At 41.5% G+C, this 27,440-nt stretch overlaps 1 protein-coding gene across 5 annotated transcripts in view; it reads left to right on the forward strand.

Annotated features, from left to right (window-relative positions):
- Window positions 1-27,440, forward strand: part of FAM13C (family with sequence similarity 13 member C) — a 134,718-nt gene that overhangs the window by 91,955 nt on the left and 15,323 nt on the right. For 3 of the 5 annotated variants that reach the window (XM_065894983.1, XM_065894984.1, XM_065894985.1), the window contains 4 exons: window positions 16,028-16,238; window positions 17,591-17,729; window positions 22,599-22,680; window positions 24,091-24,302. In XM_065894983.1, coding sequence (XP_065751055.1) covers window positions 16,028-16,238; window positions 17,591-17,729; window positions 22,599-22,680; window positions 24,091-24,302 — 644 coding nt within the window. The remainder of the gene's footprint in view (window positions 1-16,027; window positions 16,239-17,590; window positions 17,730-22,598; window positions 22,681-24,090; window positions 24,303-27,440) is intronic. The other 2 variants (XM_065894986.1, XM_065894987.1) reach the window with 1 other exon arrangement.

Below are 27,440 nucleotides of genomic sequence, written 5' to 3' on the forward strand. Positions count from 1 at the left end.
AGTGCCTGGTGCACCGGGGAGCTGAGTGGGGGCGGGGGCAGGAGGAATGAAGATGTGCTGGAATCTACATCTCCCTCTCTAGCTGGGGGCCAAGGGTCAGACTTCCAGAGATGGTGTCAGGTGAAAAGCACCCGTAATACCTGGTCTTCATTTTCCTGTTTGGTCTCTTGTGACACACAAGTGGCATGTTTATATGTCACTGGATTTAGGTCATCTGTGCTGTCTGGAGACTCAGCTCATGATATTTTTGAGGGATTAGGGGAGTTTCAACATTGCTACTTCGTTTCTTCTGTTAACTGCTTGTAAGATGATCCATCACCCCAGGGAAGGTGGAGGTGAGTGACACAGCTCCTTCCAATGCTATATTGTCTTTTTCTGTCTCATTTTTTTAGCATTAATTTCTGTGTTGGAAAGTCTCAAACTTGGGTCTCATTTGGCTGTTAGTTTCTCTAGTTTTAATCTCGGGGATAGTAGGTTGGCTAGCAAGCAGAACGCAAATCAATGCTCCCAGGAAGACTTTGATGGGAAAGAAGTACTAAATGTATATGGGCAGGAATGAGAGCACAGCTTATCTTTTCTAACATCAGTGGGTCAGAGGTTTGCACACTGGTTTCTGAGTGGATGGTAGAAATAGGCTTAGGTGAGCTTGCTTCATGAGATGTCCTTTATCTCCAGGAGTTGAAGGAAGAGATTTACAAAGGTAATCTGTATCCATACCATTAGCAATAGTGCATTGAAGATATTACGGTTTAAAACAGACCCACATGGTCTAAGTAGGCAAAACGGCCATCTCCAGTGTTTGAATATGTATTAATAACAGTGGCTAATAATAGCTAGTAATAGTAGCTACTATTATTATGGAAGACTTTCTGTGATCCAGGCACTGTTCTAAGCACTTCATAGCTATTAATTTAAATCCTTAAACCTGTGAAATAATACTATTCATAATAAGGACACTGAGGCCTAGTGTGGCCCTCCTGGTAAGTGGCAAATTACTTCCCTATGGATGCAGGTAGCCAGTTGGCTGTCCTTGTTGCCTGGTGAGCTCCTCTGCTCTGTTGGCCATTGTGTTTGGATGAGATGCAAGTACAGTCAGGTAGGAGCCAGTGTCAAGCCAGTTAGGGATTGGAGTCAGATTATTAGACAATGCCCTTCTTCTTCTACCAACCCCATATTCCACACCCTGTAAACAGCATACAAAACACATAGAGAAGTCCCAAGCCAAATACAAATTAACTTTTGAATTATCTGATGCTTTGTATAGCTTCACAAGTATCTGGCAAAGACTGTTTAATAAAATATTTGCTGCCTGTTGGATATGGAGATACATATATAGATATATACACACACACATATACATATATGTGTATATATACGTATTTTAACATGACTTTTATGTGTATGTGTCTTATTTTTTCCAAAGGTCAATAATAGTTTTACGTTTTCTCATTCTGGATGGACGGGATTTTGAATAAACTTATTAACACATTCTTTATAAAATAGAAATATGTACTAAATTTATGTAGGGATCACCCACACAGAGGAACCGTCAATATATTCCATGTTAGGTGTCAAATGGCAGAAATGGGCAAAAGGCTCTTTACAGAGGAGGCCTGTAGGCTGGATGCTGGATTTTCCAAAATGTAGGTGAATCTGAGATACGCCAGAGTCCTTCCAAGAGAGTTTATGAAAAAGAGAGGTTTCCACTCTGGGGTGTGTGTGTGTGTGTGTGTGCGCGTGCGTGTGTGTGTGTGCGTGTGTGTGTGCGTGTGCATGTGTGTGTGCGTGCGCACGCACACGCACAAGTGCACATGTGCACTAGGCAAGAACATTTCTTCAGCTCCTGCAAGTTTTCAAAGATAAAACCTATCCTGATGTTTTTGGCCTTTGCAGAGCTTGTGAATAAGGAGTCTCGTTTAGCTAAACTGACTGCATGGGAATTGATGCAGGGAAAGTGAAGAAGTCCCAGCCCCGATTTTGGACCTTGGAATGCTTTATTTCACCCATGTTTCACTGTAATTTTATTAAAAAAATACACCTTTGACACAATCTATAAACCACCTACTCTAGATGTTTTCAGGGACCTAAGGAGTTTCTTCATTTGGCAGGAATATTGCCAAAGTGATCAGCACTTGAAAGAGGCTTTCACAGTTCAATTTAGTGTGGTCTCACTGGCTTCCAAGACACACTCTTCTAGGAAGGCCCTGCATTTTCTAGTCCACGTGTCACTCAGAAGGGAGAAATTTATGCTCATATTAGATCAGCTGTTCTTAACTCGGGGCCTGTGAATGGATTTCTTGAGTGATCTTTGAATACCTGGAAACTATAGTTTTGTGTGTGTGTGCGTAAAGCCCTGATGGTAGTGTGGGTGCATAGATTAGCACAGATGTCGTAAGTCTGTAAAAGACTACAGTAACTTAAAAATTTTTTTTTCTCTTAAAGTCTAGAATCTAGCCCTGGGCCTCAGATGTCTATAAATATTGGATTAGTAATTGTTGATGTGAATATTTGGTATAAGAAGGACAAAATCCAACAAGGGATTTTTACAGGAATATCTGGATATAATATGCTACTAATTAACCATTCAAAGCAAACATTCAGAAATAAAACTTGTGATTTAAGTAGGTTTCAACCTTACTTTCGACTTGATTTAAGGCATGACTTAAGTAAAGTTGTTTAACTTTTCTTTAAAAGTCAAGGTTAGATTTTTAATTTTTAAATTTATTTTAATTTTTATTTTTTTGGGCCGTGCCACATGGCTTACGGGATCTTAGGGTCCCCAGCCAGGGATTGAATCCAGGCCCTCGGCAGTGGAAGCGCCAAGTCCCTAACCACTGGACCACCAGGGAAGTCCCTGAAGTTGTTTAACTTTTGCAGGGGGCATCTGAAATGCTGGTCTGAGCAAAGTACCGTAATCTCTATGTCTTGAGATCGAATATTGTGTTTTAACTTGAGTTTACAGGATACAAAGATTAGTCTCACCTAGTAAAATACCTGAGATGCTCCCTTGTTCTAGAAATCCAATTACAAACTGCACTTGCAGCAAGAGCAGATTTTATGGCACCCCGAAGGGACACTGTGTTCTAGAGAGTGTTCCTGAACCTGCCCACACATCACAATTATCAGCAAGCTTTTATACCTGGGGATTTTCGGTCCTCATCTCTAGACCGTCTAGGGTTGGAAGTCCTGGAGTCTTTATATTTCGTAAACATTCTTGAGTATTGGGAGCCACTGTTTAAGTGGACAGTGTCTTGAATTAAGAGAGAAAGAAGGTCAGGTTCTCTTAGGTTTTCTTTGACTCAGTTTCATCAATGGAAAGAAGCTCACAGACCACATGGACTTATACCTTAGGGTCTGTGACCAGTTGGCTCAGTCCATTCACTTCAGGAGAAAGGTGCTCAAGCTAGAGCTCGAGATGGACTGGCTGGGGACAGGGACAGATCTGAGGGATGTAGAGGGCTTTAGAGAAGAGGGATACAGAAGGTACCAGCTGCAAGGCAGCTTTGGGACTGTACAGAGGGTAACCAACTGCCCCAGTTTTAGCACTAAAAATTCCGCATGCTGGGAAGTCCTCAATTCCAGGCAATCCAGGACAGCTGGTCACCCTACCTCTAGGTTGCAAACCGCATAATGCGAGATGGAAACCCACACGATAGGCTCAAATTCCTCTAACTGAATCAGCAGCCCTCTCTTACAGCTGAAGCAAATGTTTCCACCAGACATTAGTAAGCATCTGTTCTGGTGGTGTTGATGGGAAAATGGAATGAGGATTGTCTTTTCACCAGATTGTCATTTTCAACCTACAAGGACCATTTGACATTGCTCCCCATGACTAAGCATAGTAACCCCTGTTCTGTCTGAGCACAGGTGATGGAATTTTTAGCAAAAGCTGTCACTGGAGATAACTGAAGACTTATTACTGTAAGTAATAATTCTAAAGCAATACCTAATTAATTATTTTATTATAAAATCTTGACTTTCACATTGAACTTTCCATTTGGGTAAAAAGCCTTGTTGCTAACGTTGATTGAAAGCACTAATGTAGTATATCTAGGTACAGTCTATAATTATTCCCGTAAAGAATACTGTATGGTCTGTAGGTCTCTTCCTAAGGTTGAAGTTGAAATGGGGCAGACTCGAAGAGAGCCTGACCTTCTCTGTCGTATTTTAAGACACTGTCTATCTGACCAGATGTTCCCAATTACTTGGCAGTGCTTATTAAACGTACAGATATCTGGGCTCCCCACCCTAAGATGCAAAATTAAAGCGTAGAGATGAGGCCTGAAACTTTGCACGTTTGAAAAGCTCCCCTTGGTGATTCTCATGTTCAGGGAGATTCAGGAACACTTTGTAGAACTCAGTACCCTCCAAGGGCTCCACAAAGGGGGTTTTTGCTGCAGGTGCAGTTCATAATTGCGTTTCAGGAACAGGGAGCATCTCAGGTCTCCTACTAGGTGGGCCTGATCATCCACATAATGTCTCATCCTATCTGGCAGCAGCCCCAGACAGTCTTTTAAAATCAATAAGAGGGAGTCTGTATTACCTCAGCGTCAGAAGTACCCAGATTCCAAATGTCTTTTAGAAACTTGATACATTGAGTTTGTGTGTGTGTGTTATTTCTAAATCCTTCTTGAACCTTTTTATGTTTTTAGTATATAGCACTGGTTGCTTTGACTAGAAAATGGCTGTCACTGTAGAAAGTAGTACTTCATCTTCTTGTCCTAAACTGGTTCCTTTAAAACAGCAGTCAGTGGTTTTCAACCTGGGTGTTTTTGTTTGTTTGTTTGTTGTTTTTGTTTTTTTGCCCCCTTCGGGACATTTGGCAATATCTGGAGACATTATTTTCTTGTCACAGCTGGAGTGTGAGTGCTACTGGCATCCAGTGGGTAGAGTCCAAGGGTGCTGGTAAACACCCTGCAATGTACAAGACACCCTTTGCCCCAACACTGCCGCAACAAATTGTTATCTGGTGCAAAATGTCAAGAGTGCCAAAGTTTAGAAACCGTGCTTTAAAGGTCTTTAAATGAATAATATCAACCTTAGCTAACAATAACCTCTTCATTTGCACCAGGCATTGTTGCATGAATTTTCTTACTTTATGGCCATAACCACCCTAGGAGGAAGGTGCCATTATTATCCCCAGATGAAAGATGAGGAAATGAACTTAGGGAGTTAATGTAACTTGTGGGCAGTCCCACAGTACTGAGTGGTGGGGGGTTGGGAGGAAAGGGGAGGAGTTGGGGGAGTTTCCTCAATCAGACTCTGTGGTCTAAGTGTTTCACATGATACCATTTGCCATCCTGTCTAAATGTTAAGTCCACATGATTCTGATATTCTAGAATCTGAAATTAAGCCCAAAGACAGCCTATGTGCCCTCTGTATAACTAATAGGTTTTAAAGTCATTTTAAAAATCCATCCCTGACTTTGTTTTGTTAGACTGGAGGCATCTAGATTTGTAGTTGGTTAACCTATTGCAGCCCCTCTGTTCCTATAGTCATTTCAGCTCCTCTGATCTTAACCATCTCTAGGCCCCTGTGCCTTTCTTCATGTGTATCTCCCTGACCTGCATAGTGTTTTCCAGATGGAGTCGAGTAGTAGAATTTTGTTTGTAAAGATGGGCATAGGTCCTATACTTTTGCAAAATGATACTATTGGGGGAAACTGGGCAAAGCGTACAAGCGATCTATTGTTTCTCACAACTACATGTGAAACTACAGTGATCTCAATAAAAGATGAATTAATACCTAAAAAACATGGGCAGCGGGAGTGTTTCATAAACTAGTTACAAAGTAATTATGCTTGTTGGATTGCTTTCCATACCCTTCCTAGAAATGTACACTGTCTTCTAGACCCTTTTGTCGTATCAATATAGTCTGTAAGAGCTCCAAAAATCCCATTTCCCATGAAACTACTAGTCCAGTGCTCCTTGTGTGTTAGGTGTAGATGGCTTAGTGTTGTCCAGCGGAAGAGCCTGCTGGCCCACAGTGAAGGTCATCTGCCGCTGTGGAGCCACCTCATGGTTTGTGAGCTTCTTCTGTGGTTGCTTTGCATTTTACTCTTTGAAAAATACTAACGTCATCCACAAACTTAGACTTGGGACTCTATTTCCACTTCAGGGTGATTTCTGAAATGTGAAATAAGGTTAATCCAGGATCCGTCTGCAAGGATTAGTACTGACACATCTGTCATCAAGATACTAATTCAGCTCTTTCTTTGGGGCATATTATTAAGTGAATTTTTTATCCATTACAAAACATTTAGCCCAGTCATCATTTGGTTTTGTTTTTAAATAACTCTTGGTATGAACACCATGCCATAGAGTTCTTGAAAGCCCAAATAAATTATATTCATTGGCTCTGCTTTGTTCAGAAACATAGCTCTTTGTAGAACCTGAGGTGCTCATTGGGTGATCTTGTACAAGTTATTTGACCTCTCTGCCAGTTTCCTTTTCTTTAAAAAGGGAAAAAGGATAGTATCTACTTTTCAGAGTTGTTGTGAGGATGACATAGCATAATACCTATCAAGGTCTTAACACATCACCTGTGGTAAATGCTCAGTAAATGTCAGCCATCATTATTTTAAAAGCTGGGCATTCAGAGCTTATATGCCTTTCCTCCAGTTGAATAATGCTTGCATTTGTCTTTAAATGTCTATTCTATCATAATTTCTAATGACTTTCAAGGTGTGGAAATGACATTTAGTACTGTTGATTCCCTACGTCCTCTCTAGAGTCCTGCATTTGATTGACATTACCCTAGTTCTCTTAAGCAAAAGGTATTTATAACAGTGATAATCTACAATGCTGATGGTTGAGTAACTACCTCTTATTAAAGGTGAAGCTACATTTGTTACCATAAAATCTATCCTGTGCTAAACCTATGACATAACTTGGTTGGAAAAGGTCTTTACTGTTAATAATTTTTCTCTGATGCTTTTATCGCCATCTTCATAGTTTCTGAAAGAGGGAGCTTCACATTAACCCCTTGTTTTCCAAATAGAGCATTTTAAAAAATGATTTCAAAATTCATAGATGACAGTATAGTTCTCTGATGCCATTTCTATAACTGCCTTATAAGGAAGGAGAAAATCAGACCTGTGACCTAAACCACCAGGTGATTATTAAAAGATTTTTTTAAATTCAGTTGTTAAGACAGGCCGAGGACTGTGGTGTATGTATTGTCCTATTTGTCTTCGCCACACATTTTACAAAGGGTTCTGAGTGTGAAGAGGCTCATCTGGCCAAGGACCTAATAGCTGTTAGTAAGTGGCATCTTGGACCAAGCCCAGGGCTCTGACTCCATAGCCCAGGCTTTTAACCAGTGGGCTTATAGACATGTTAGTGTTTTAATTAATAGATTTTATTTTTAAGAAGTTTTAGGTTTATAGAAAATCAAGCATACAGTACAGAGAGTTCTCATATGCGCACATAATTTCTCGTATATTACAGTCATTTAAATACCTTTCTTTCTGGTTATTCTTGCATGCTTATGAAGGAGAGTCTAGAAGTGATCAGACAGGTTGCCTAGATGCTCAGTGTCTGACACTGCCCTGAACAGCCCCCAGACCCAAAGTGGACAGCCTCTTCTGACTCTTCCAGGAACCTAGAATTATACTTTTCCATGTCTCTATGTGGAACTGCGGGTCCAACTTTTTCTGATTAATTTTTCCTTACTGACATTGAACGAGCCTGTGAAGATACGGCCTGCAGCCAAGGTTGGAATTTCTTTCCGTAGTCTTCCTGTTTGCTTTGTATATAAGTTCCCTTTTGCTTTTCAAAGCACGTCTGCTCGTAAATGAAAAGCCTCTTTTGAAAATGGCCCTTGTTACCTTCCCAGCAGATTTTTCTCAGCTTTCCCGCTGAGGTGATCAGTTGCACAGGAATCAACTAGAAGACACGGAAAGTTGTTTGGGCTGAGAAATGATCACATCCCGGCATCCAGCCTTCTCTCTGTACCGGCAGGGTGCTTCTGAATCTTGTGCACTATCACAGGTGATATTTGCTCTTTCTTCCCCTTCCCCACCCTCACAGCCTAGCTGAGCACTCTGGTCCACTTTTGTGACACGGGGAGGGGAAAAGATGTTTTCAGAGATGAGACACCATCGGCCATTTATTTCCCTTGGTTATTTCTCAGTGGTTCTTCGACAGTGTGCATATAGGCAGAGAAGTTAAGTCTTGAATAATCAGAGGAAAGTGTAGACATTCATGTAGTCGCTCAGTAGATTTGTCTAGAAGATCACTTCTTCTTTTCTTCCCAAGTGGTGCATTTGGTTTGGTGCTGTGTAGAAACTGCTTCCAAAAATATGAATGATCCCTGCCTCATATGTGCTCCTCCAGAACAATGCAAAGAATAGACTTCTTCCCTTTCCCCATACAACAGAGATCTGGCGACCTGACCCTGTCCTCAGTGTGGCTCACACTACTGTAGCCCACAGCACGGTTCTGAGTTCTGGTAGAAGTCACTAACGTGCAAAGACCTCAGTCCGCCTCGGGCTAGAGGTTTGCTTCCACCACCCGTTTCCTGAGAACGAGCTCAGCCTTTGTCACCCTGCCTTCTCACCCACCCTCACCATCGTGCTGTCTGTGTTTTTCTTCTTCTTCCCCCACAGCTTTCCGGCTCCTCGTCTTTCTCACCCACTACCTTGCCGCGTTGTCTTCCTCTGTCTCCATTCAATCTAGAGGTCTTTACACCCTCCTTTTCCCTTGGCACTTTACTTTGCTAAGCCAGTTTCCATGTGAAATGAAAGCATATTTAAGATAGCTATTAAATTTCATCTAGACACTTAAATTTATTGAATATCACTATAATACTGAAAATTTGGGTGAGTTCAAATCGTTTACACCTCCCAGAATGAAACTGTGATCTTCCTTTGCTTGGGCCTTCGTTGATCCTACCTTTTTTAAACTGGAGGTCATTTATTCCTTATTTCTACCATTGGGACAGTGAAAATACTTAAAAAGAACTGCAAAAGTCTCAGAGTGCATAGACGTTATTATTGGACTTCTAAATCAGTGACAGTGTACCCTGAAGATTTATGTATTTATGTATTTCTGTGATTTAAATGTTACATTTACTTGGCAAAAAGCGTTGCATATGTTAGAAATAATAGCAGTGACTCAAGAAAACAATATTCCAAAATTGTCTTTCCATAATTATCTAGGGAACAGGAATGATAGTATTAAGTTTAAGAACTACTCAAAAACCTAAAGCCTGGATCTCTATTTACTGATGGAAATTTAAATAGAAGATTGTAGTCAAAAATGCAGAGGCAAGGAATAAGTTTAGATCTGAGCTGAGGCTGCTTGATCCATGTAGCTTTCTGGTTTTCAGGAAGGATTTTGGAATTTCTCATTGCCCAGCTAACCCAGTGCTCTAATCTACCGGTTGTTCATTTTAATTGAAATCAGTACATTGGCTCCTTCAAAACAAAAATGGCGCTCACCGTCTCAGCCCCTACTCCGGAAGGGGTGTTTAAACAGGGCGGTGTATGATGAGGTCGGACCCAGTTAGATTATGTCTCTTGAGCTGCGCACCTACACGTATATAGGGGTTGTTGGGCACCTCCACCTGATGACTAAAAGTGCCTCTTAACTCAGTGCATCCAGAACTGAACTCATTTTCCCCTTCGGCTCCCCTCTTTAATTCCCTAACTAGGTCAAAGCTACCACCATAAATATAAACAACAACAGCTGTCATTTACTGGTGAGTTATTATTATGCCCTGTCCCCCAGGCACTATATGAAGCCCTTGAGATTCCTTATCTTTTTAAAATCCTTCCAGCAATTTATTTATACTGATGTCATTTTCACTGAAACAGATGGGAGAACTGAGATTGAAAAAGATTGAATAATGGGTCTCAGGTCACACATCTGACAAAATTGGGACTTGAATCCAGGTGTTTCTGAAACTATAGCCCATGCTTTTATTCATGATGTCAAACTGCCTCTTGGGATCTGCAGGGTGCTTGCCATGGAGCCAACCCCTGTTTTCACGGTGACAAATTCCTCACCCCTCTAGCTCACTGATGTTTTGGTGGTCCTCCACGGAAGCTGGCACATAGAAGCCTGCTTGGAGTGCCAATCTTGTCCCACTCGGTGGCTCAGTCGGCCTCATCTACCAGAAATCCGTCTTCATCTGCTCTCATTCCTACCCACCCATCCTAACCTCAGAGATACTGCTTCCCTCTCAGTGGTCTCTGAGCAAGCAGGCCCATCTGTTTCCCCAGGCTTAGTTACTGGGATGACATCAGGCTACCTATATTCTCTCTCTTGTGAACTATTAGTGCCTTAGGTTAAATTCAACTTAAATTCAACACACCTACAACTAAATCCATTGTGTATCCATCAGGTGTTTCTGAGTTGTTTTTTGGTTTTATTTTGGTGGCCCTTTTTGTGTGAGCCTGGCCGAGAACTCTGATGCCTGAGCCTCATTAAAATCATGTACATGTTTCTGACTCATTTAGTTTTTAATACCGTCAAAGGCATGGTGTCGTAATACCATCCGAGGCATGATGTTTGGCATTTTGGAATGTATCTGAATGCTGCCTATGGGTCCACCATGATGGGTAAACCCAAAAGTGCAAATTAACAAACCCACAAGCCTGTGGCTAATTTGTGACTCATCTCAGCAGTCCATCTCAAATGGTTGCAGATAAAGATTTATTTAAACTTTAAATCACTTAATTTACTAATTTACTTTTTTTTTTTTTTTTTTTTTTTTTAATGCGTTACGCGGGCCTCTCACTGTCGTGGCCTCTCCCGTTGCGGAGGACAGGCTCCGGACGCGCAGGCTCAGCGGCCATGGCTCACGGGCCCAGCCGCTCCGCGGCATGTGGGATCCTCCCAGACCGGGGCACGAACCCGCGTCCCCTGCATCGGCAGGCGGACTCTCAACCACTGCGCCACCAGGGAAGCCCCTAATTTACTTTTTAATTAAATTTTTAATTGAAGTATAGTTGATTTACATTTGAATCACTTAAAAATTCACATTAGAAAAATGTTTTTTAAAATCTGACTGATTCATTTAACAGCTGTAATACAGCATCTGTTCCTACCTGGGGTTGCACCCAGATCAGAAGTGGGCTCTGGCCTTCACACCTGATGATAATGACTTCTCTAAGCTGTGGTCCCTATTGCTCAGTGAGTGGCCTGCTAGAAATACTCTCTGGCCTCCAAGGTCGGAGATGTGGAGTCTTCTACCACGGGCATTGGTCAAACCCTCCCTGACTGGAGCTCACGTAGTCATACCACCTTCCCTCCTGAAATTAAAACGCAGGTCACATTACTCCCAGCCTCCTGTGGTTATTACGAAGATTAAATACTTGGCAAAAACTCTTATTACAAGGACATAGTGACTCACTGCATAAGTATTAGATATGATTATTATTCTTACTTATTTATGGAGGTACAGTATGTTGAGGGTGTATTGGTTCTCATTTCCCACATTAACCCCATAAGGACTCCTAGTGGAGTTGGTGGTCAGTAAGAGAAGATAATATTCAACTTCCTTATGTTGATATTAATAATTGTTAAAATGATGGTTCTCATGGTTACCGATATAGCAGTTTCTGCGCCTTATCTCAGTGTTTAGCCAAATATGCTCTACAAAGGTGAACGTTGTTTTAATAGGAATTTATTTTAATGTGTATTAGTTGAAGAAATGTAACTGGCACATCAAATTTATGACTTCTTGGCCATTATTGCCTAAGATGAAGCTGACATTTGGGAAAACTGTCGGTTGAAATTAAGATTGTATTTAATATATAATCTTATATATATGATAAGGGGGAGAGATAAATTAGGAATTTGGGAGTAACATATACACACTACTATATATAAAATAGATAAACAACAAGGACCTACTGTATAGCACAGGGGACCATACTCAATATTTTGTAATAACCTGTATGGGAAAAGAATCTGAAAAAGAATAACTGAATCACTGCTGTACACCTAAAACTAACACAACATTGTAAATCAACTATACTTCAGTAAAAAAGAAATTAAAACAAAGAAATTAAGATTATATATATACACATAAACACATATATACACACATAACATACATATATATTAAAAATAGGTTTATGTGGATATGGCAAAAATTTGTAGGGGATACAGTTTTCCTATTTCATCCTCCCTTAGTCTTGAGAGGCAGGGAGAGGCCTCCCTTAGTCTTATTCTCCCCATTTTACAGACGAAGAAACTGGGGTTTAAAAAGGCCCATTTTTGCTCAAGTGCCTCTTAACAGGTGGTGGACCTGAGATTCAAATTCACAGTCTTCGTTCTCTCTTGTTCTCCCCGTGGGGTTGTTTCTCACTTCTCTTCCGAGGAATGCATTTTTTCCCCCAAATTTTTATATTAACTTTTATTGGTTTTTTCTTCCTATACAATTAAGACATTCATTACAGAAATTGTAGAAAATACAAAGAAGGATAAAAGAAAACAATTTTTTAAATTGTGGTAAGAACATTTAACATGAGATGTACATTCCTAACAACTTTTTACGTGTATAATACAATACTGCTAACTAAAGGCATGAGGTTGTACAGCAGATCTCCTTTGACTTTCCTGTCACAGCCCTGTCAGGTGGTCCAAACAAGGACACAGAGAGAGAGGTCAGTGAACTTGCTGGAGCCCCACAAGAAAGTATGGGCACCCCGAGCCCTGGCTCCCAGGCCCTCCCTCTAAAGCATGGTGCATCACAGCATGGGCTCTGGCAAGTTGCGCCTTTCTTTGGAAGAAAAAGCAGTGTGCTCCCAGGGTCCCATCAGAAGCCACCCGAGTTTAATATTGCCATAAGCTTCTCCCTGTTGGGGAGCAGGGTCTGTAAGTGGTGGCCTGGGCTCTGTTCCCAGGGTGGCAGCAACGCTGGTTGGCTCTGAATCTACCCTGGTCTCTTCTGAGCAAAGATCTCAATAATCCTGTCTACACAAATGTGCACACATAGGCATGCACCCACTGATTTAATTAAGCCACTTCTCGACTCAAATGGTTAGTTTAGACAAAGAGCTCAGGCATTACCAGATTACCAGGTTTTTTTAACTTTTTTTTTTTTTTTTTTGGCTGTACGCAGGCCTCTCATTGTTGTGGGCTCTCCCGTTGCGGAGCACAGGCTCCGGACGCGCAGGCTCAGCGGCCATGGCTCACAGGCCTAGCCGCTCCGAGGCATGTGGGATCTTCCCGGACAGGGGCACGAACCCGTGTCCACTGCATCGGCAGGCGGACTCCCAACCACTGCGCCACCAGGGAAGCCCTAACACTTTTATTGGAGTATAATTGCTTTACAATGGTGTGTTAGTTTCTGCTTTATAACAAAGTGAATCAGCTATACATATACATATATCCCCATATCCCCTCCCTCTTGCATCTCCCTCCCACCCTCCCTATCCCACCCCTCTAGGTGGTCACAAAGTACTGAGCTGATCTCCCTGTGCTATGCGGCTGCTTCCCACTAGCTATCTACTTTACATTAGGTAGTGTATATATGTCAGTGCCACTCTCTCACTTCATCCCAGCTTACCCTTCCCCCTCCCCATGTCCTCAAGTCCATTCTCTATGTCTGCATCTTTGTTCCTGTCCTGCCCCTTGGTTTTTCATAACCATTTTTCTTTCCTTTTTCTTTTTAGATTCCATATATATGTGTTAGCGTACGGTATTTGTTTTTCTCTTTCTGACTTACTTCACTCTGTATGACAGACTCTAGGTCCATCCACCTCACTACAAATAACTCAATTTCTTTTTATGGCTGAGTAATATTCCATTGTATATATGTGCCACATCTTCTTTATCCATTTGTCTGTCGATGGACACTTAGGGTGACTGTCACTTTTCAGCTGGTCACTTTGGGATCTTTCGGGCTTACTGCTTCCTTTCGTGGTGAATTGGGGGGAAGAAAGGTCAGGATGTTAGGCAGCACTGGTTTTTTGAGTGCCCACAAAAAGCAGATGCCGTGTAAATGGAGGTTTACAGTTACTATTGCAATGGCGTTCATAGTGGCCTGTGATTCTGTGAAGTCATATCTTAGGTCTCTGTGGGTTTCCGAAGCTAAGCGCTTACATCCACATTAGTCATATGGCTAGGAACCCAAGTGCCCCCATTTTGTCATTATAAGACAGCACCAAGAGAAAATTAAGAGGATTAAATTAAATTTAAAATTAAAATTAGAAGGAAAATTAAAAGGATTTAATTTTGACCCTGGCACCACAGATGAGCTGAAGAGAAGGACTCCGTCTTTACAATTTCAACAAAAATGTGCTGGTCCCAGGTACTTGTTAAAGATCTTTTTCTTCCCCATCATTATTACCAAAAGATGCTCCCCAGAAAAGGGTAACATGAATAAAATACATTTCTTCTTAGAGTCTAATGGTTTAAGAAAAGGGTTTGGTGAGGGCCTCAGACACTTCCTGGTGGGTATTGAAGGTCATTGTTAGTATATGCTGTCGTTTACTGATTAGGAACTATGATTCGTGTTTCTTCTTAGGGCTCCTGCCAAATGGCAGCGTTTTCTGGCTGAATTATTCTTAGCCAGGGTGTTGCCTGTGGCGAGCTGTGTCGGGCACACCAGCACACTTGCCTCTGGGCCTGGGCTTTGGCATTCATCTGGCTCCAGCTTTCCCCAGTCTTCACCCCTTCCGCTTCTGACCAGCCTCAGCTGCTGACAGAGGTGCTGTCGATCGGCTTCAAAGGCCCGATGGGAGGCACTGTCCACCCTCCCAGTCTACAGCGCAAAAGGGGAGAAGCCAACTGAAAACACACAAGGACCTAATCAGAACTTTGATGTTACGCAAAGGAAATTGCATTTCAAGCTCTAGACAGCTCGAGCCATTCTAAACCTGATTAAGATTCATCCAGTACCAAATTGTGATAAATGTTATTTTGGAAAAGTGGATTGTCAGTATTTTCAGATTCATTTCTTCACCCAGAAAATCTGTGTGTTTTCCTCTTTCTTTAGGGTAGTCAGAATAAGAGAAAGCCTTGGGTCGTCCTCACTTGTTTGCTGGGCAAAATTGAGAAGGTTTTGGCTGTTCCTTGAGTAGCTCTGTACAGCACGCCAGGATGGAGGGACTCTCACTCTGGCCACCGTCACTCAGCGCCCCGAAGTTTCTCATTCCCCTGCCCTCACCTCTGTAGCACAGGGGTGCCCACTTTCTGGACTGACCTGGTTGGGGAGCCAGTGAGCTCATATAAAAGGGGAATGATCACAGTGAGAATTCAGGCAGACGGCTGCCAAGCTGGGGAGAGGGTTTAGAGCAGGTTTCGTTGTTGGTTTTTGTTTTTGTCCCAAATAAAATGCTACATAAAATTTTGGAGAAGAAATAGAATCTTTCCTAATCCCACCATGCTTTGTAGTTGCTATGTAGCTTCTTTGATCTTTTAGTGCATTTATTTGTAGACATAAATGTATGCTGCTTATAGCAAATGGAATCATTACTGTTCTGTGTTGAAATGTGTGGTTTTCATTTAGTATATTCAGAGCATCATTCCATATTGATGTTGAGTTCTCCATCATTTTTAATGAGTGCTGAGTAATTTTCTATCTGGGGACTCCTCACCCCTCTCTTCCTCCTTTGTCTTCTCTTCTCTTTTCCTCCCTACACCCTCCTCTCCCTTCCTTCACTGGCAATTCTGTTATAACTATTCTCCCTCATAATCTATCATCTTCTTCTCCAGTTCCATGTAATTGTTTTCTTTTTTCACTCTAACATGTTGTTATATACTCTCTGACATATGCAAATAATATGATATAAAGAGAGGATTTTTGTAGTTTTGGACCATGCTGACTTCTGTAACTCAGACCGAAACAATCTCTGTTTCCATCTTTTGGTGTGTGTTGGCTTTGTAATATTTTCTGTCCAGATTCCGTGAGAACGAACATGACAGAATTTTGAAAGGCTTTCATATCCCCAGAAGGAAGAAATGACAAAGAGGCAAGACATTATAATGAATGTTTATAATCTTTGTTTAATAACATGACAGTCTCAAGCCCTCTGTCACTTCTAAGTCTCGATGATTTATCTTGTCCTCAGACCCTGTGCCAGTGCACAAAGGTGTGCAGAATGAAGAGGACAGTGCACCAGAAGACCTCCAGTCCGTTGAGACTAGCAGGCTCCTCTATCACATCACTGACGGTGACAACCCGCTTCTGTCACCACGATGCTCCATCTTCAGCCAAAGCCAGAGATTCAACTTAGACCCTGAATCAGCCCCTTCTCCACCCAGCACTCAGCAGTTTATGATGTAAGAAAACCTTGTTTTGTTCTTGTCTTCATTTCATGCAGTTTTTAAAAATACTATTTACAATACAACCCAATACTTTTATAAATTCAGTGAAGTGTGTGTCTAAAATAGAGCAAACATGCCTACCAAAAGCAGCTGCAAGCCCTGAACAATAAATGGCAAAAAATCAGAGTACCTTCTAGTTAAGAATGCTGTTTCAGGCCTTCCTGAATCAGGAGGAGATGGTCTCGAGACACAGGCTGCCCTACGGCTCACATGTCTGAACATTTTTGGTGAAATGACCAGAGTCCTAAGTCTGTGTACATGCAAGTACCAGGAATTCTCCATGAGCTCATAAGTGTTCTTTCCATGTCCAGCAGTGGCCTCGATGGATGGATTGTAGCAATGCTTGTGAGTTGTACATCTCAATTTCTTCTTAGATTCTAGAAAAGTGGTAGCTTACAGTAGCTCCCCTAGACAAAAAAAATGTGAAACTATGTGTTCTTTTTTTTTAAGTTGCATAAGTAGTTTTGATGCGTAGCTAAAATGAGTCTCCCTTGACCAAAAATACGTGCAGGGAATTCCTAGTTTCTCCTTAATAACTCCTGCTGTTACTCATGAGTTTATCTAGACCAGGGTCCATGGACTGTCTACTGGTGGAATTGAGGGATTCAGTGCATTATTACTATTGTAAGTTGTGTCAGGTGAGAAGGTGAACACGTTTTCTGGAGAGGGGGTCCATTCCTTTGATTAGATTCACAAAGGCTCTGTCATAGAAAGAAGAGTTAACTACTCTTTTAAATCTTCCTTGAAATTGTTTTTAGGTGGGGCTCATGCGACTTATTGTGGATAACGGTACAATAGGGCTCTCTCATTAGTCTGAAATTGGTATCCTCCAAGCTTTAGGAAATATATTTCCTAGACTAATATTCTGACATTTGTAGACTAAAGTCCCTGATGACATTTGCCCATCATGGAGTTCTGTGATCAGGGATCTCCAGTAATGAGCAGATGCTACCATAGTAGACTCATCAAATAATGAACTGGCCTCCGGACTTCTCTGATAATCTAGGAAGCTTGGTTTGTAGACCAGCAGCAGTGTTTACTGGAAGACCATTTTAAAAAAATTTATATCATTAAAAAAATTTTTTTATTGGAGTATAGTTGATTTATAATGTTGTATTAGTATGTGCTGTACAGCAAAGTGAATCAGTTTTACATATATCCACTCTTTTTCACATTCTTTTTCTCATGTAGGCCATTACAGAGTATTGAGTAGAGTTCCCTGTGCTATACAGTAGGTCCTTATGAGCTACCTCTTTTATATATAGTACTGTTTTTGATGATTCTTTCCCTCTCTGGAATCATTGCAGGCCCCGAAGTTCTTCTCGGTGCAGTTGTGGTGATGGCAAAGAGCCACAGACCATTACCCAGCTCACCAAGCACATCCAGAGCCTGAAGCGGAAAATTCGGAAATTTGAAGAAAAATTTGAACAAGAAAAGAAATACCGGGTAAGGACCCTGTGGTTTGAAATGAGTGGATTGTGTCAGAAATGCATGGGCTTTTCTGTCCTTCCTTTTAGAGTACATCTCTGTGCCAAGGGACAGCTCAGTTTCCATTGGCCGACCCAGGACCTATCATAAATTAAGTTTCCATCCTGGGTCTGTCTTGTTCTCACATGCTGTTAGCTGATCTCTGCTAAGATAATTCCTAGTAGCAAATTACAACTCTTATTTCTAAACCGATTTGATTATTGATCTCTCCTTTTTTTTTTTTTTCTGAGGAACCTTACTATCATTAGTGTTCCTAGGACTAAAATTTGGAAAGCTTTCGAATTATGGTCTTATTTTTTCTTTAGCCTTTTCTCATTTGCATTTGATAAGAACCTATTAAGGACACAAAAAACAGAATCTCTCATTGTGGAACAGAATGAGGGAGAGTTTTCTTTGACAATAAAGTACTTTCTTGTTGATGGGTGAGGACCTATCACGTGACATCTGTTCAGGCCACTCTTAAGAACAAACCCTGATCCCATTCTTTCCTGTCAGAGACACCAGCCTTCTTAACTGATGCTGCAGTGTTACAATCATGAACCTTTCCTTTTCTTACTTAAGAAACAATAGAGTCAGAGGTAAGTGTCCTGATGGCCAATGCTAGTTTTATTTATTGTCTCTACTGGTGACCGTGGCATAGAGAAGAATCATATCCATGTAGAATTGCACAAAGGTACTGGGTCTTTGGCAGAGGGTCCAGAGCAGCTTGTTATTAAAATAAATGAGACCAGGGAATGTCTCAAACATCTTAAAATATTTAAAGGCTCAGTAAGCTCTTGGTCCAGAGGCAATCTGCATGCAGGTCCTTGTAGTGTGGGTAAGTTCTGGGGAGGGAGGTGCGAGTAGGTAATATTCCACTCTCCTGTTCTTCCTGTCCTGTGTTGCCCACAGTGACTTCAAATTCACTAAAAGAGGGGTTTTAAGGAGGGCGTTTTAGCTTTGCTAAAAATGGAAGAAAAATCAGATTGGCTTTCAAGACAGCCTTAAGGTGTTGAAGATTCTTCTCTTCCTTGAGGTCAGGCAGTCACAACTACTTATTGTCTTTTATAGAGCAGGAGGGTGCTGTACACATTGTGAGTACAGGCCTCTATTTTACAGATAAGGAGATGGAGGCCCAGCGAAGACTTACAACTTCTTAAGGTGGTTGTGTTCGATCAGCTCAGGCTTGGGCTGGTTAAAGTTGAGTAGTTTTTGCAGTGGAGAAGTACAAGTGAAATTCATTAAGTGTCCACTGCAAGTTGAAAGCTCCAGATAGCCTGAGAGAAGTTGATTTTCCTTACTTGCTGCTGGAGTTTTATTGGATCTGTGATGCCCTCGTGTTGGAATCTGTAGAGAAACAGGGGCTCCATCCCAGGGCCTATTAACATTTCTTATCTGGCAGTTCTTGAATCAGACTGATCTGGATTTGAATCCGCACAGCCACTTAGGAACTCTGACTTTGGACTTGTTACTTTATCTTTCTGAGTCTCAGTTTGTCCATCTGTAAAGTGGAGTTAATATTAGTAGTGACTTCTTAAGTTTGTGAGCATTAAATGAGGGAGTGCATATATAATGCTTTTTACAGTTGGCACAAAGGAAGTAAGTGGTCTTAGATATTATTAACTTTTTAGTCTGTTTGAGTGATATTTGAATAGGCTATCCCATGGCAACCTCTGCCTTGTCAAAAAATAAAGGAAAATTATAGACATTAATTTTCCATTGGATTTTTCTACCTGCAGCTGCAGACCCTGGATTACTTTTCTCAGCTGTAACAGCCACCCAGCAGCTGAGTATTTTAGAAGAGAATTTCTCCTGGCACCTCCTGCCTTTGTCTGGAGAAGCTTTAGGGCCAGAGTAGACACATGCCCGCACACTTAAACATGCAGATGGATGAATTTGGGAGCAGTAAAGGAAGAAGGCTTCATGGTCACTGCTTCTGTGTGTATGAGCCTTTGAAGTAATCAGAACCTTCCACGTCTCAGGAAACAGGGCTTCCCCTCACCCTTCCTGTCTGGGTGTCAGGCTGTGGTTAGAGGTTTGACATGTTAATGGGCTTTAATTGGTTGCTGTGTGTATGGCTTTCCTTCCCGGCAACCTGACGACGGGGTTAATAGCACCCGCTGCTAATTTTTGAATCCGAGCTGCTGGGCCTTCATGCTAGTCTGATGCCCTGGTATAATATACATCTTTCCTTCTCTATTGAATGCAACCATTTCACCTCATATCCAGAACTGTATTTATTCCCTACAGTTGATTTTACATTTAACTATTGTTAGACTCATGGACTTAGAAAAGGCTGTTTCAGCCAGATGTTCACTTTCAGTAGAATTAGAGAATCTTAGAATTAGAAGGGATCAGTTAGTCTTCTCTTACTTGACCATTGAAGAAACTGAGGCCCAGAGAAGGGAAGTAACTTCTCCAGGTTCATACAGCAAAGAATTGATGTAGCCAAGACAGCAGCATAGGTCCTTTCATTCCTGATCCATAAATCTTTCTAAAGTGTCTTTTGAATCATCTTTGGCAGACCACAAATCTGGTCCAGTAGTACCCTCAGTTATGTGACTCATGAGCTCCATTTTAATTACACTGAACGAAATCTACACTGTGTAATTTTTGGGTGTATGGTCCTTGGGGGCCTATTAAACTGAAATAGTTCAGAAGTTAGAAGGCTTGAAGATCCACAGCTTGTATATAAAAACTTTCCATATGATCTGAGAGCTGCCGTCCTTGTGAGCTTGATTTAACCTCTTTTGAAAGCTCGCCCAAGAGCAGGGAAATACAAAATTCATTTCAGAAAATGATCTCAGGCTTTAAAACATTTTGTCAGAAAATTCAACCTTAAATTTCTATTAAGTCCTGTTTGCAGTAGTGAAAGCTTCTTTGATGGTCCTTGGCTTAGGGTCTTAGGTTTTCATTTTTGTTTTTAACAGTGTTTCAGAAGATTGCATTAACTGTGTGGAACATATCCAGTGAAAAAGATGTGTTCCAGAGAACAAGATGTGTTTTCAGATCAGAGTGAAGAATTCTGTGAGGATTTCGAGAAATCACATGTAAAACATTGACTGTTCATATAACCAGCCTGTTACCCAGAGCCAAAATACTAAACGTTACATCAGGGAAGCAGTACAATGCATCATTCTAGCAGACCACGGGTGGGACCAGGCACAGCAGTTGGGAGGTGTGCCCTCTGTGTCACTGTCCATGGTCCTGAAACCAGGGCTTCCCTACTGGAAACCAGAGTCTCCCTTCTGGGCTCCCCTAGGGGAAAAATCACTGTCATTTTCCCGCAGTGTTATTTTCCATCTTGATTTTAAACTGTATGGTTTTTACATCACTATAGAAGTGACAGAACCATGTCTTGTGTTTCACAGTTAAAACATCTAATCCTGTGTACATTTGATGATCCTCTTACACAAGCACTGTTTTTTCCTTCGAACTTGAGAGGAGCACACTCCTGGCTGTGTCTCTCTCTCACCAACATCTTGCTGATGTTATATGGATTTAATGGATTCTTAAACGTGGCAGAGCCACTAGACTTGTCACTAACATTGTACACGTTTCTGGCTACTATTACAGTGTTTGTGATGTCTTCTTGAACGTGCTTATATAGCTCTTTGTATATCCCCAGTTCAAAGTAACCACTAATCTTCTTGAGCCTCCATTTAAGTTACCAGGGTGGCCTCAACTTGTTTAAGGAAGTTTCCTACTGACCTGTGGGGCTGGAGGCTAGGTATGTTTGGCTGTTCTTCTCTCCCAGTTTCTCTTTCTGTAGAAAATTTACTTTTAGGCTCTGAAAAGAAATCCAGAAATTAAGGTGAATGATTTGTATGAACGGAGTCATATCCTTCTAAAAGTAAAATTGTATTCTTATTGCCACATCCAAGTGCGATTAGCTACTACGTAGGACATACATACCCCTACGTGTATGTTTGTTAGTGAAGACTTACTCACCATTCCTTTGAAGGTCTGGTAGCTAACACTACTACTCCTACTGCTATCACCTCTGCCAGTCGTAATAACAATAATGTTTTTAATTCTAGCTAACACCTCTGTAGTGTTTAGCATGTGCCTGGAACTCTTTTCAGTGTTTTACATATATTCACTAATTCATCCCTCACAGCAACCCTATGAGGGAGATGGTATTATAATCCTCATTTGGTAGATGAAACTGAGGCATGGAGAGGCTAAATAATTTGCCCAAGTCCATACTCATATAGTTAATTTCTACTTTAATGCTAGCCCAGTAGAATACTGAGTCTGTAAACAGGGAGAGCAGTGAAATCTGGGTATCCCCCTTACATACTGACTTCTCAGACTGTTGTCAGGTTTTAGAGATCCTGGCGTCTCCTTTCTTCAGCTTGGAGGATATGACTGATAGGAGCTAAAGCTTCTAGTTGATCAGTGTTCCCCAGGCAGGTTTTGGTCATAAGTCATGAGCAGAGGCAAGGGAGGAAGCGCTGGTTTGTATCAGTAGAGCCATCTACACTGATACAAAGAATGACCTGGCAATGGGGTGTTGGGTATGGGTAGCCCACAAGGTGATTGAGGGTTAGACTGTAGGGGGCACTGACATAGTTAGGACTATGTAAAAAATGCTGGGTGACCAGGTGTGTTTAGAAACAGTGTCCATGGCAAGGATGAAAGAGTGGAGGAGGTCAAGAATGTTCACTGTTTTTCAGAGGCAACTCTATCAGCTGGAGGTATCACTCCTGAATCTCTCTCCCAGCTTTATATGTTGCTGAACTACCTTCGTGTGCCTTAGCTGTTTAAAATTTTGTTTTTCCTTTTCTTTCTTCTCTCCCTCCCTCCCTTTACCTCCTTCCACCCCCATTTTTCCCTCCCTTGCAGCCTTCACATGGTGACAAGACATCTAATCCTGAAGTCCTGAAATGGATGAATGATTTGGCTAAAGGTCGTAAACAGCTCAAAGGTAAATGCCAGCCAAGGGTCTCCTTTCTCAGGAAGGAAGCAGATAAAATCGTGATAATGTGCTCTAAGGAGTTCTTGATTCTCTTCCACCTGTGCCCTCTTTAAGCTTGTCTCCTGCCTAGATCAGAGGCCCCATCTTGAAATAAAGGGTCCTGGGTCCCCTTCATTGTTTGATCCCATTTAATACATCTCCTTGTGAAGAGACTGAGGAACTCCAGACTCCCAGGTGGAATGATTCACTTCAGTGCCAGGAACATTTCAACATGTGGAGTATTCATTTCCCTGGGTTATTGGTTTCTTGTCTGTTAGAAACAGAAGAGGCCTGAGCAATCATTTATGCCACACACCCCGTTGCACAGATGAGGACATTTATGTCGAGAGAGGGGAAGGTGACGTAGCTGGGAGGTGGCGACCTAGGAGTAGAACTTGGTTCTCCTTCTTCCTGATCCAGTGTTCTTCTTTCTCTGTCTCTCTGGAGATGGTGGTGTGAGTATTAATTAACTCTAAAATCTATCTTAAGGGATGATGGTTATTTACCAATAAAAATTAATTTTCTTCCTCTCTCTACACTTTTTATTTCAATACTTAGAGACATGGGAGTTTTTCCAGATTTCTAGAAGGATGGTGATAAAGAACTGAAAGGAATATTAATTCAGTGGTATTGAAGTGTAGTGATGTAGCAGGTTTATAATATATGCGGTGTTTAAACACCACACCAGAGCCTAACTAAAAAACAAACATCAAACAGAGAAGATGAGCTATGGATGTAATTGAGAAATCAATATAAATGGCCTCATTCAAACGAGCAGTCCCCTAGCATATTCTGAAATCTAATTTCTTGGTAAGTCCCAGGTGGCCTTTTTATTTTTAATTACATAGGTTTATATAAAGTCACATTGCAATAATGGTGATTTCTGGATTTTAAATACTGGCATTAGACAAAATTGTGAAATCTGTCAAGTTGGGGCTGGCACTCCCATGTCCCCTTCCCCACCGCTCCTATGTATCCTCAGATGTCTGCACTGTGTAGTGCCTTCCAGAAGTACTTGCATTTCTGCAGGGGCTCTTAATGGCTGCACAACTTTCAAAACCCAAGTAAATGAATCTTTGAGTATAGAATCTCAGGCGTCGTGATAGATAACAGGTGAAAACTTTGAGGCCAGGTACCAGTGGTCTTCCTCCAGGAATCCTCCTCGGGAATCTGGAGCACTGAGTTACTCCCACAGATGGTGCTCCACCTCCATGAGATCCCAGCCTCAAGAGCCCTCTGTTTTCACATCTGGGGAACCATCATCGGCACTGTTCATTTCCACTCACTTGGCATCAGGGAAGGAATTCCTGAAAGGCTCTCTGCTCTTATTAGGGCCAATGAGTCCTCCCTGCTCCCGGTAACTCATGGCATCTCTCTTAGAACTAAAGCTGAAGCTGTCAGAAGAACAAGGGAGTGCTCCCAAAGGCCCACCTAGAAATCCATCCTGCGAGCAACCCGCAGTCCCCCGAGAGAATGGGAAGCCGGAAGCTGTGGGCCCTGAGCCAGGCTCCTCTGGAGAGGAGACTCCAGATGCTGTGTTGACATGCGTGAAGGAGAAGAGAGAGCAGCTTCCTTCTCAGGAGGTTTCTAAGGTACCTCGCCAACCTTCACAGGGCCCCACCACTCCACATGGTGCCACTGAGATCGTGATTTTGACCAATTTGTAAGAGCCCTTTGGTACCACATAAACATCTTTAGGAGACTGGCTCTGAACTTTCAGTCAGATGAGTTCCTAGTGGGTTATTAGCTATGACCTAGGGCATTGCCATCCTGGAGGTTACAGTGTCGCATGCTGGTGGGAGACGCATGGTAAAGACACTAGGGCATTTCATAGTCCTTTCTCCCCAACTTCACCCGATAAGTTAGCAAATGAACCCAAGACTAGGATTACAATCTCATTTTACTGTATGTTTTATTAAGAAATAATAAAGCGGGGATGAGGTATAAATAGTAAGGAAAGTGGTTTAGTATTTTATATGAGAAGAATAGAGACGTAGGGTTTCTTGAGGAATGTTAGGTGAGATGTCTAAAGACTTCGGCTTAGACATCTTGGTTTTGAAATCTTTGTGAGATACCCAGATAGAGTTGTCAGTTACGCATTTGGATATGGGCGCCTGGAGCTCAAAGAAAAGATTATATTTTACAAAAATGATGATGAAAGCAATTAGTATTTAGTACTTACCTGGTTAATCCCTCCTCCTGCATATCTGTGCTTAACATTTTACTTACGCCAAGGAACCTTCCTTGTAGTCCTTGCTGTCTGAACTCTGAGTGATGTGGTTGCCTTTCATTTCTTGAATAATCTGTAGCTACCTTAACATGCTCTAACTATGCTCTGTGCCATTTTCTGTCTCTCATTATAGTATTTGAAACTTCTTGAGTAGAGTTTAGGCTGTTTATTGTTCATGATCCTTAGTGTCTGTACAAAGTAAGTATTGAGTAAATGTTGGCAGAGTGAATGGGTATATGAAAGAACAAACGAGCATGTTTGACTTGGAAATGAAGTCTTCTTGAGGAGAATGCTGGCTTCACCTGTTCTATTGTACATTATCTAGTCTTGATCATAAGGTGGCAACATGTACCAGATCCCAAAAGGCTTACCATATGCCCCTGGACTAGTCCTTTACGCGTGATCTACAAGTAGAAATGGGCCCTTGGCTACCTCTGTCTTTATGAAATACCTTTAAACTTAAAAATAACCATTATATGTTGTGACTAGTGGTTTTCATCCACTCGGCCAACCTGTCCCCTCCTCCCACCCTCAAATATTCTAGACTTTGTGATAGTCAGTGGATAAGTGGATAACTAACTTCTCTCTCTCTCTCTCTCTCTCTCTCTGTGTGTGTGTGTGTGTGTGTGTGTGTGTATAAACACATACACACACATAGTCAGGCACATCTGTGGTTTTCCATCCTTCAGTGCTTCTGATGGTCTTTCCTGTATTTTATAGTTACTTTGACTACGTCTATAAAAGCAGCTTGGTCAACACCCAAGTCCTAATTCTGTGTTCTACTCAGTTGACTAAGGAGTGAGGGATGAGTTGGGACTGGTATAATAAGCTTAGAGCAGGACTCAGTCCTTGAACAAGACACTTTCTAATCATACACACTTGGCAAGTGAACTAATTCTCTGATATTCAACTTCCTCATCTATCAAATACAGATAATACCTATTTATATAATTATTGTGACAATAAAAGGAGATGCCTGGTGACCAGTGGGCAATCATTCATTTGCAAAAAGACTTGAGTGCCTACTATGTGTTGTGAACTATGATCCATGCTGGATATAAAAAATAAACAAGATAGAGAAGTGATGTGGGTTACCGCCTTCACAGAGCTCATGTTTTTCTGGGAGTTGGGATACAACAAGATATAACTCAATAGACAAAATCATTAAAGTTTTGTATAAGTACTGTGCAAAGAAACAAATGATATGATAGAAAATAATGAGTATGGATGGTTTCTATTTTATATAGGGTGATTAGGAAGGCCAATAAGATGACATTTAATGCAGAAGAATCAGCAGGCGAAGAGAGCAGCAAAGAGCCTTCTAGACGGAACTGCAAGTATGAAGGCCTTTGAAGGGAGAGCTTGTTTGTAGTTGGAGTTCTCAGGTCTGAGGGCTGGAGCACAGGATGGCATGTGATGAAGTCAGAAAAGATAGGGCACATAACACAGGACCTTTTAGGCCACTGAAAGGATTGGGAAGCTGTTGAATGGTTGTAAGTGTGAAAGTGACATGGTGTGATTTACACTTTAAAGATCTTTTTGATTGCTGTATGGGGAATTAATCATAGGGGAAAAGAGTGGAAAAGGGAAGATGAAATGGGTGGCTTGGACTAGTATGGTAGCCTTGGAGATGGAAAGAAGTAGACACATTCAAAGTATATTTTGGATATAGAATCAAAAGGATGTGCTGAATCGTTGGATGGTAGGAAGTGAAGGAAAGGAAGATGGATCCATTTACTGAGATGGGGAAAAACTAGAGGAGAAGCAGATTGAGGGTGAGAGTGAAAACTCAGGAGGTCTGTTTTGGACATGTTTGTTTTAAGATCTTTCAGGAATAGGGTGACCGACCATCCCAGGTTTCCCTAGACTTTCTAACTTTAGCACTGAAAATTCCATGGCCCACCAAAAGCCTCAGTCCTGGGAAAACTGGGATGGTCAGTCACCCTCCTGAGGTATTCAAGTCAAATAAAAACATGTAAATGAAAATCTGAAGGTCAGAGAAAAACTCTGAGTTCTTTAGAAGTCATCTTTATTTAAACGGAAATTTATTTCTGTTATTTTAAAAGAAATAGCCATTAAACTGTTTAGTGTCAGAAGCCCCTTCAAATAAACCTATCTTTGCAGTAGGCTAAAGTGAGGCCCTTTAAATAGAGAGCATCTGCAGTAGAACATGTACGTCTCAATATCTAAAGCTGCAGTATTGTTCCTGGGAGCGCTTAACACAGCAGACCATGAAGTGGCTAGGCAGCTGTTAGGTGGTTCCTAAGGGGGGTCCAGAAGCCACAGAAGAGGCAAAGGGAGGGTTGAAAATTTCCACAATAGTATTATTCCTGGCTCCTCAGTGAGGTTATTCACATTTGAGATTATCTCCTTAAGTCCCAATTCTTTAAACTCAAATTGATGGATGATTTTCATCTGGAGTCTTTGCTCTACTGCTTAAAATGCATTAAATATTAAGCTTCCAAGATGAAGTTATTTCTTTTCTAGAGAGACCTTCGTT

Source organism: Phocoena phocoena, chromosome 16 (assembly GCF_963924675.1).
Source record: "Phocoena phocoena chromosome 16, mPhoPho1.1, whole genome shotgun sequence".
NCBI classification, from domain to species: domain Eukaryota; kingdom Metazoa; phylum Chordata; class Mammalia; order Artiodactyla; family Phocoenidae; genus Phocoena; species Phocoena phocoena.